Source organism: Lipotes vexillifer, unplaced genomic scaffold, assembly GCF_000442215.2.
Source record: "Lipotes vexillifer unplaced genomic scaffold, Lipotes_vexillifer_v1.1 scaffold394, whole genome shotgun sequence".
Taxonomy (NCBI): domain Eukaryota; kingdom Metazoa; phylum Chordata; class Mammalia; order Artiodactyla; family Lipotidae; genus Lipotes; species Lipotes vexillifer.
The window spans coordinates 4,533,322-4,544,273 of record NW_006791731.1 but is presented as its reverse complement, the minus strand read 5'-3'; the positions used below and the strand labels follow the sequence as shown (position 1 = coordinate 4,544,273).

Sequence of the window (10,952 nt, the reverse complement as noted above, 5' to 3'; positions counted from 1 at the left end):
GGCTCACGGGCCCAGCCTCTCCGCGGCATGTGAGATCTTCCCGGACCGGGGCACGAACCCGTGTCCCCTGCATCGGCAGGCGGACTCTCAACCACTGCGCCACCAGGGAAGCCCCTTGCCTTTTAATAGTAATAATAATACCTCTAACCCCATTTTCCAGGGCTGTGCCTAGGGTGAAGAAAGTGAGCACTCACCTGGGGGGTGAAATGTAAGGGGCCCCGGGAAACCTCAGGACCCAAGATAAAGAATATTTTACGGCCGTATTTTTATAAGTCAAAATTAATGCAAAATAATCCAAGGTGAACAAAATATGAGCATGTAAATAAGTACAGGGCTCCAAAGGGGCAAGGATTAGGGGGAGGCAAGGAAAGTGAGGGATTCATGTGTAGGTTGGGTCTCATCTTTTTTTTAATATAAATTTATTTAATTAATTAATTAATTTTTGGATGTGTTGGGTCTTCATTGCTGCACGCAGGCTTTCTCTAGTTGCGGCGAGCAGGGGCTACTCTTTGTTGCGGTGTGTGGGCTTCTCATTGCGGTGGCTTCTTTGTTGTGGAGCACGGGGTCTAGACACCCAGGCTTCAGTAGTTGTGGCACATGGGCTTCAGTAGTTGTGGCGCATGGGCTTAGTTGCTCTGCAGCATGTGGGATCTTCCCGGCCCAAGGCTTGAACCCGTGTCCCCTGCACTGGCAGGCGGATTCTTAACCACTGTGCCACCAGGGAAGCCCTGGGTCTCGTCTTTATTTAACATTTTGATATTTTGTTCCTTATGTATCTACTGCACTCATTTTAAACATTTCATAATACCGCATTAGAGTCTCATTTATCTTGGTTATGGAGGATTTTGGCTTCCCCTTATGTTTTCCACCCAGGTCCTCACCCCAATCCTGGCCCAGGGGCTGACAGAGCATGAGGGCTAAGATTGACAGAGGGCTTACAGTGTGACGGGCACTGGTGGGGGCATCTCAGGAGTGGCCACCAGGGCCAGAGCCCGTAAGGTCTCTGCTCTCACACTCCCTAGGGTACCAGGAGGAAAGGGAAGGGCAGAGAGGTAAGAAGCTAGCCCAAGGTCACTGCTGAGACTGGATTCCAACCCCAAAGGGCTTGCTCCTGTGGTCTCTCTCCTACTGACAACTTCCTGCTGCATCTCCCATCACATGAGCCACACCGTGTCCCAGCCAGGCCACAAGAAGAGACACAGTGACACGTGTCCCTGAACGTTGGGGCAGAGCAGTGCATAGAGTTTCCAGCAGCACAGAGGTGACAAGGGGGTCAGAGAGAGCCCCCAGGGCAGCATCGATGTCAGGGGAAGTGGAATAAGGCTGGGAAGGTCAGAGCTCACCCGCTCCCTGCCTGTACGCCACACTCACACACTCTCTTCCCCTTAGAGGTAAGTACTGTCACCACCCAGAGCCCAAACAGCCACAGCCCAGACACTTGTTCTTGCAGCCAGAGCTTCGCAGCCTGTTCTATGGCTGCGATCCCAGCTCCTTCCTCCCAGGCCAGTCTCCCTGGCTTTGTGAAACTACAAGCTATCCTGCCCGTTTTAGATGGGTGTCTTGTCATTCATGTGAGAGTTAATGATACTCACTTGTGTTTGTATAGCTCCTTCCTAATATTTTTATTGAGTGCCAAGTCCTTTTAATGTATGATATTGTGCAACTCTTCCCTCTCTCTGAAGTTGTTTTTATTCACATCGTTAGTGGGTGGAGAAATTGAGGCCCAGAGAGGTCAAGAATTTTGCCTAAGGTCACACAGCTCCAAAGACTCAACTCAGGGGTGGGACTCGAGTTCGGAGCTGTCTGACCCCAAAGCTCATGTCTTAACCAGCACTACACATTCCTATCTGGTAGCTCATCTATACTTTCAGCCACTCAAGTATTTGTCTATGAGCAATCTAAGACTCACCAAGTTCAAGGGCCCCTTCCCACGGTCACTGAGACCGTCAGTGCTAAGGAGAGAACCTGAACGTGGATTTTCTGATTGTAAAATCATTGTTCCTTTCCACTGGACGTCACTCTTCCTCAAACGTCGGTTCACCAGTGAGATGAGAATAAACTCACGGGATTTTTATGAAAGCTCACTGACCTGTGGTCCATGTATTCCTGGGGGCCCTGGGAGGCCTCTGGGCCCAGCATCCCCCTGCAGCGGGAATAACGGGGAGAAAACAAAACAAAACAAAACAGCAAGAATGAGTGTCTGGAGCCCATGCCCAGAGTCATCGGCAAGCCATCCTCTTACACATGCACTCACTGACTTCCCACTGGCTTCCCTGTCTGCCCCACCCTACTGCGTGTCTGAGCAAAGGGTGTAGGTGGGCGGCTGTGCATCCATGGCCGTCACCCACCACCGATGTGGCAGCTGGTATGAGAGCCAGTCCCCAAGGGCCCCCATGGCCCTATGTCCCGCTTCTGTGCCCTAGCGTAGAATCCCCCCTTGTGTCCCCGAGACCCGGTGCTGAAGTCTCCCAGGTGATGTATTCCATTACCGTGACAAAAACTAAGTTTCCCCTTTTCTCCTTACCTTTTTCCCTTCTGTGCCTTCTCTCCCTGGCTTTCCCGGGAGACCTCTGTCCCCTTTAAAACCTGGCAGACCAGGGAGGCCTGGGGGACCTGGGGGACAGTCATTGCACACATCCTGAGAAAAAGAGCAAAAACAGTTACAGTTACTTATAAAACAAAAGGTGGCCCATGGCTCCTACCTTTCCAGACAGGAAGAAGCCAGCAAATGATGAAAAGGAAACAGGTGGATTGAGTCACTACCCACACAGCTTGTGTCAAACTTTGCATTTTTCTCTCTTGGTCTTAAATTAGATTTCAGCACTGATGCATCTGATATATCTGGATTATTACCGCATTTCTCCCTACTTCTGGCCAGACTGCTGAAATGTAGCCCAAGATGAAGATGTCAAAAGCGAAGATGTACCAATGTCTGTGAGCGTCTAAAAACATTCACAGTACAGATTTAATGCAAACATTTAGTACTGTTAGAGATAGCATGCTCTGTCCCGAAGACTAGAGACAAGACACAGCTGGGAACTGCATTCTCTGTCTGGTGGGTTTGCCCAAGAGGTTTCTGAACAAAGCAGCAAAAAAAAGGAAAGCAACAGGTACCCACCCTTGGGACTCTCTTGCTGTGACACACACCAAATCTCACCATGCCTGGCATTATTCTTTGTTCAAAGTAGACATTTAATAACTGTTCCCCAGAATGGAACTTTGCTCCACTCCTTTGAGGTAGGTTAAGTGCTGTCCCTGGAGTGAATGTAAAGTTCGCAGCCCAGAGAACAGGTTCTCTAGCTTGTCTGCGTCCTCCCCAGATCTTACATTTTGGAGCACAGTAAACACCAAATACAGTTCACAGGCTTGACCACACTCTCATCCATTTCACACCCCAGGGTCTTGGATTGCTCCTTCCACGCCCTTCTCTCTAATCCTCACTCTCTTCCTCCCCTATTCTCTCCCTGCTGTAAGGGTTAAATGAGATAAAACAAAGAGGTCTCTCAGAAGAGTGGCAGATCATTCCCAGTGCTTTTGGCTATTATGAATTCATGCATCTACCCAGCAGCTCCCTCACAGTTAGGCACTGTGCTTTTCTGCTTTGAGACCACAACGAGCACACGTCTTGAAGGGCTCGTGGTTCCATGTACCAAATGACACAAACAAACGCCATTATCTAGGGCTTCTGGGATGCTGCACTGGAGAGATCGGCGAAGACCTGTTCGTATTCAATGAGGTGATGTTTCAGGTGACTTGGCATTCAAATTGGTCTCTCGGGCTTCCCTGGTGGCGCAGTGGTTGAGAGTCCGCCTGCCGATGCAGGGGACACGGGTTCGTGCCCCGGCCTGGGAAGATCCCACATGCCGCGGAGCGGCTGGGCCCGTGAGCCGTGGCTGCGGGGCCTGTGCATCCGGAGCCTGTGCTGCACAACGGGAGAGGCCGCAACAGGGAGAGGGCCGCACACCGCCAAAAAAAAAAAAAAAAAAAAAAAAAAAATCAAAAAAAAAATCGGTCTCTAATTCAGGATGGAAGGGCTTTCGCCATCAGAAAAGCAACTCTGAACCGTCCACCTTCCTTTTAGGTACTTACTCCTACTCAATATTCGAAGCTTCTTTGGAAGTGTCCTACTGCAGGAAGCCTTCCTGATGGCTTCACACTTGGGATGTGTTCCTGCTCCCACAGACCCAGGAATTCCTGCTACGGAAGCACCCGTCTCACTATTGAGGAGATCTGTTCAAAGCTCCAAGCCCTCCGCACCAAGCAAAAAAGTGTTAGCTCTCCGAGAACAGAGACAAGAGTTGCTTTATCTTTGGATGTCCACTTCGTAGCAAATAACCTTCCGCAGAGCATGAGTTCCATAAATGAGGGAACCGACCGACCCAACCAACCACCAACCAACTGGCCACTGACCTTCTGGCACCCAGTATCATCTTCCTTTAGTGGTGATTTCAGATGCTGGTTGAATGTTTTTGAAGGATGAGGAATACCAAATGTCGGGCTACATGAAGAAACGGCAGATGAGAGAAGCTGAAGGGTACCGTTTCCAGTTGCTGTTTTTTGTCTGGAAGAGTGGCAGGCTTGGGAGGAACTCATCTATCTCATCGATTCCTAGACCTTCTCTATAGTTCGTTAAAATGAGATACAGCCGTCAAACATGGCAACAATGCGCACAGGATGAGATTTTTTGGACTTGGTGGGTGCAAGGGTGATTCGGAACCGTTCTTCGCAGTGGGATCCACAGCATAAAGAAATCATATCTGAGCAACACAAAATGTCACTACTTTCCAATTTCTTTTCCATTTGTGGCATGGGTAACTCAGCCTGGGTGTGTCTTAGTCACACATTCTGGGTAGGATTGTTCCCTGATGACCAGAGCAGCCCCCAGCAGCCCCCAGACTTGCCAGTGAGGGGGCTGGATCAGGTCCTGGAATCCAGTGAGCACAGGGCGAGACCAGCCCCCCACCTGCTGTCCTACCAATGCTCACTTTGGCTCCTGTGCACCTGGGTCCCCCAGTCCCTCCTGACCTGGGCTACCGGACATGCCTTGACACTAGTGCTGGGGCCCAGGGTGGGCTGCCCCGAAGTGTCTCAATAGCATATAATTTTGAACTAAAGATATGTAAGAAATGGCCAGTGCAAGAGGGATGCTGGCCCTTCTGCCTGTCTCCCTGAAAGCAAGAAATAAACCTCTAATGTGAAAAGTACCCTCCCTGCATCTGGAAGTAGGACAACTACTTTATCCCCAGAAACAGGGATTTCAAGGGGGAGAAGCCTATACAAACAAACCTTTTTAAATTTACTACCCTAAGTCCAAGCTCCGTTTAGATTCTTCACTAATTAAGGACCCAAAGCCTAAGTTTCTTTGCCCTGTCAATTCCTCACAAATGTATTGCTTCTTTATCCAAAAAGTATAAAAGCTGCCTGTCTTGGCCACATCTCAGGTCCCATTTCTATGAGACCTCCACGTGCACAAATTAAAATGTATTTATTTTTCTTCTGTTAATGCCGTGTGTCAATTTTATTATTAGTCTGGCCGCAAGAACTCGAGAGGGATTATAGGGGGAAATTTCTCCCTCCCTGTCACTAGCCAGGGTTCTGCTTCCAGCTAGACGGGGCTTGCCCAGACCACACCAAAGCCTCTGCCCACTTGGGATCACGGCTTCACCTCTCCGAGCCTCAGTCCCTTATCTGTGAGATGAGAACCTCAGAGCCTGGGGAGAAATACATGAGCTAATGAATGGAAAACGCCTGATGCCATGCCTGGCACACAGTGACAGCACAGGGATTTCAGCTGCTACATGTGTCACTGTGGTTTCAGTTGTTATTTTCCTCCCTAAATCTGTTGTTTTGTCCCACTGGCAGATCAGATGCCCCTGATCATCAATACTGACTCCCAACTTTTCCACTTAACTGAGTCATCTCAGGCAAGTCACTTAGTCCCTTTGAGTCTATTTCCGTATCTGTTAATAAGGATTGTTCTCCTACCTTAGGAGAGAGACGTGAAACTGAAATAACACATGTGAAGCAACTAGCACGTCGCAGGGTTCCAATCTGTAAATACAGACTCCCTCTCGCCTCCATCCCCTTCCTTCTTCCTGAGACATTTTCAGCAAACCCGGCTGGCTGTGTCACTGTATTTGGTGTGGGACAGCATATCAAGCAAGTGCTCAATCAAATGTGTACAACTGGAGGAATGCTGCAGTCTCTGCCAGGCATAGAAATCACCTCCAGATCATCTCATGCAAGTTCTTGCTGGATTCCTGAATCCTCACTGCAGATTCCTGCCAAAGGGCTGTGGAGCCTACATTTCAAACCTCTAGGTGACAGGCAGGAAACTCACTACCTGCCTGCCCTTCGTCAGGTAGCTGTCAGGAAGCTCGGATGCATGCAAAGATGAAGTCGGAGAGCAGAGGGGCTAGAGCACAGGACGTGGAGTTGGTCACACTGGGTTTGAGTCTTCGCTCTGCCACCATCCAGCTCTGTTGCCTTCAACAAGTGACTGACCCCTCTGTGCCCAATCTCCTGCTCTGTAAAATGCAGCACATAATAGTACCCACCCACTGGGTTGTTGCTGAGGATAGGATGACGTAATATTTATCCCAGGGAATCATCTTATGGAGAGGCCCTGAGGATGACCTCCCCGGGCACAGATCCAACTATGGGAGTTCATTAAACAGGAACTCTTAGGAGACAAACTTTCTAACCAGACAGTTTTCCAACTATCAGAATGAGGCAAATTTTCTGTAATAAAAGATACCTTCTTGGCAAGAGAGGGTCCTGCCACCAGCCCACCTGGACCAGATCATCATCAAGACGGCAGCAGGTGATTATAAAACAGGGAGCTAGGATAGCTGACTTCACAGACCTGGGCAAACCCACAGAGCCCAGGCTCTTGTCCACAGGGTTTCCAGGCAAAGAATAGCTCTGTAGGGCCAGGGAGTCTCAGGTGCTTCCCTGAATGTAGGTGCTCACATTCTCTCTGCGGTTCCTGGGTGCTCTGAGGAACACAGCTGCATCCTTTAGCAGGTAAGAAGTGCCGATTTGACTAAATACCTATCTTAATGCTGTAGCCGTAAAGCATTAACCCATGCAGCATTCACCCCTATTATCATTGCCATCAGGACCGGGACACCTTGAGGTTGAAATCCTTGGTGAGGCTGTGGGGTGGGGAAGACAGGGGCCGATGCAAACCCAGGGCCTTCCAGCGGGGCACAGTTAGGAAAAAATGATCGAGAACAGAAACGCCTGTAATAAACAAGGCCGGAATCAATAGATAATGAATTCTTGCCACGTCCTTGTTGTAAAAAGCAAAACAAAATTCCCTCTTGTTAATGAAAATCAGGAAAGATTGCTCTATTACTACTCATTTTCCAATGAAATGTATAATTTTCCATCAGGGCATCTCAATGTATAAAGAGATGAAAAGGCCCAAGCTTCTGAGAAGGATTTCTTTTCCCTTTTGTTCTCCCCCCTCGCTCTCATGCAAGAACCAGGTATTTTCCGACACCTCCCAAGTGGTTTTTAGAATACGGGAAGTGAGGGAGAGGGTGGTCACACCGAATCCAAGGCCAAGCTTTACCCGAAGCTAAGACAAAAGCTTGGAACACAGGCAGCAAAGGGTCCTCCACACGCACGGCCGCAGGACTGCTCTTCCTGAAACACAACTCTTATCCCGCCTCTGTCTTGCTCACAGCCTTCCCCAGTTCTTCTCTGTAAGCGCCGAGGTCCCTGGCCAGGCTCCTGGGCATCCAGCTTTCCGTGCCCTATCTCGGCAGAGCTGTGCTGAACTCGCGTCTTCTGCCGCTCGTGGAGGAGGCGCACGTGGTTCGGACCACGAGCGCAGCGCGCGCTCTGATCTGGACTCAGCCTGGCTAAGGGCCTGGCAGCCGGCTCCACCGCCCTGCACCTGCACTCTGGACCTCGCGCCAGAAGAAACCCCACCCGGCCTGACTCTGCCCATGCGTCCCCTCAGAACTCCCGGATGCACTCCTGTGTGGGGTCAAAGGTCAGCCTCTGGAATCAGTGAGGAGTGGGCTCTAGTCCCATAAAGTCACTGACCCTCACAGTGACTCAGGTTTCTAACAAGCAAAACAAGAGCATAAATAGTACCAACATCAGAGAGTGATTGTGGATATAAAACAAGAGACACGTGGGAAGCATTTCGCATAGCACTGCCTGGGAGGATTTCCTGTGATGATGGACCTTATTGTCCAATAAGATAGCCACTAGCCACAGGTGGCGAGTAAGTACTTGGAATGTGGCTAGTGTGACCAAGGACCGGAACTGCTAATTGCATTTAATTTTAATTAACTTACATTTAAATTGACACACGTGGCCAGTGGCTGCCATACTGGACAGCGGATTTTAGCACACTGCTGGCACACAGTGAGTTCTCAACAAATGTTGCTATCATTGTTAATATTATAACATAGTTGTTCAGACAAAAAAGAAAAGCACGTATTATCGAGATCTCTAATCCCCCCATCACCATTTTCAAAATGCATGCACATTTATTTTATGCTTTTACCTTAACCAAGAGATTTATGTCCCCTGGAGACAGTAGTGGAGAGGGGCCCTGTCAAAACAAACATCAATAAATACAGACACACACACATGCATGCACACTGCACACTCCATGCCTCTTTAGACAGCACGCAGCCTTCAAAATGTAAGCTGTAACACAGGATGAAGCTGTGCCAGGCACAGGACGACAGGCGCCCTGCCTATGCCCCACGCTTGGGAGCCATAGGAAGGCTTGGCAGCCCAAGCGCACGGGCTGCCAGTCCTGGGCCTGACATCAGCCTTTCTGGTCCCCGGGCTCCTTCTTCTGGCCCTTTCTCTTCTCCTGGTGGCCTCTACTCCCCACTTCCATCAAGACCAGTAGAGCCTATGGGTACCGTGGAAGACAAACGGGCGGACGGCCCTTTATTCCCCAGATGGGTAGCAGCTGTCGCTACCATTCATTCACAATCTAGCATGATTTTAAAGGAAATTCTTCAGCTGTCGTAGGTGAAATAGCATTTTAAGCCTCATTCATCATTATGAGTTGGAAGTCTCTTAACTTCAAGAAGGAGATTTCAGAAATCGGGAGTAATTACAAAGCCTCTGAAGCTGTGTAGGAGTCTGTGGGTCACTGACTTCACATTCAAACCCATGGTGAGTTGGAACATGGCATGTGATGATCGGGGTCAGCCCAGAGCCCAAGTGGAGCAGAGGCTGGGTTCACACTGGGGTTCAAGGGACATGAAGCTGGGAAGGAAATGGAAACTCAAAGGCAGACACTAAAGTGAGGAAGGGATTCTTAGGAAAGAACTGGGAGACTGGTGTGCTACTTTGCAAACTTCTAAATTTTGCAGTGGAAAAGGAATACCAGAGAATCCACTTTCCAGAGGGAAGGTGGCAGAGTTTCCTCTAGATTTTCCAGATTTATCTCTGTGGCCACAATCGGACTTGTGGTGGCTGATTCCTTCTGATTAAGTTTGACATTGGGTTTATGAATTATGAATCCAGTCTAGCCTCTTAACGAGACAATTTCCCTGGCTCCCCCCCCCCCTCCCTGGCCCCATGGGGTTTCTGCCACATCCTGAGGCTACAAAAAGCCATGTGAGAGTGGCATCGTATACGTTTGCATAGGATAATCTTGGCAGTGGCTAGGTGTATGCCTGTGTTTTCTGAGTTGAAATGCTCAAGTATTCTATCAATGCTCTGGTCTATTTCAAGAGGACACCCGAGAGAGATTGGGGTTGGACTGACTCAGATTTGGAGGTTTTGAAGGAACTACTAGCCCGTAGGGAGAGCTCACCCACGTGGGTTGCATCTGCTGAACAAAGCCGAGAACGTCCTTAGTTACCTGAGACCGACCCTCAGGAGGAAGGCCAACTTGTGCCACATTAATTAAAGCTTTAAAAGGGGGAGAGGGGTTTTATTTTGACGCCTTATTATTTTCCCCTGGGAAGTTAATAACCTAAGATTCCTATGGTTCACATTGGGACATTTTCACACTGCTGGCCTTGTATTCTTTGGAATATTTTTCTGCTTTCATTTGAGCCCCTTGTAGAGTTAGAATGAGCTCTATTAGCACAGCTGGGCATCAGTTAGAAAAGGAGAGATAACAAGGAGTGAGTTTTCTGTGTAGGTACAGCGTGGCCTTGGGGATAATTCAGTTAATGTCCCGTTGTGGTCCATTTCTGTGGGTCTCACAAGATAGGTCTGAATACACAGGAGCAAGGCCACTGTGGGGTGGTGGCCTTCTGAAGGTGGACACAGGACGCATCAGAGATTGCCGTGTTTGCTCTGGAGGAATTGGTTGTTGATGGGATAAGAGAACAGGAGTGGGAAGTGCTGGGGTATAGGAGACATAGTCTGTGCCCTACTTAGACCCTCCTTCCCTCCTGGTGTGCCCAACCACCAGCTGCCGGGACGCTGGCTGGAAGGTCACACAGAGACGTTACACAGTCAATAATGAGCTGACATGGAGGTAAGAGCGGCCGGCCTCTCAACTCGAGATGGGCCAGCTCCACGGTGCTGCTTGCTCCCCGTAGGATCAGAATTAGCCTAGATTCCAGCTGAGCCCACAACCCCACCATGCCCTGCTTTCTTCAATCCTGGCAGGTTTCACCTCAATCAGTTGGCACAAGAATCCTCACCAGAGGCTCTGCTTCCAGAGAACCCAAGGCTAGACAGAGGGATTCCCAGGACAGTGCAGCCCTGGAGAAACACTGTAGGCCCCACTCTCCACCCCCTGAGGGACGATGACTGTAGTAAAGGCTTAGCTCAGCAGGCCTGGGTTGTCCAAAACCTGCACATTCCAAAGGTCGGCCCTGGCTGGCTTCTGGGAGATAACGTCTAAGTCCTTGGAATGCCCTACCCGATAAGAGTGCCTTTGTTTACCTAGGGTCTTGGGCCACTCAGATAACTTATGCTAACACCGTGATCTATGGCGGGGGTGGGGG

General features: G+C 49.6%; 1 protein-coding gene across 1 annotated transcript in view; it reads right to left on the bottom strand.

The window, feature by feature from the left end:
* The window catches only part of COL22A1 (collagen type XXII alpha 1 chain), a 253,822-nt gene that overhangs the window by 52,667 nt on the left and 190,203 nt on the right, over window positions 1–10,952 (bottom strand). The window contains exons 43-45 of the mRNA XM_007464595.1: window positions 8,528–8,575; window positions 2,525–2,638; window positions 2,090–2,143 (exon numbers count right to left, since the gene is read on the bottom strand). Coding sequence (XP_007464657.1) covers window positions 2,090–2,143; window positions 2,525–2,638; window positions 8,528–8,575 — 216 coding nt within the window. The remainder of the gene's footprint in view (window positions 1–2,089; window positions 2,144–2,524; window positions 2,639–8,527; window positions 8,576–10,952) is intronic.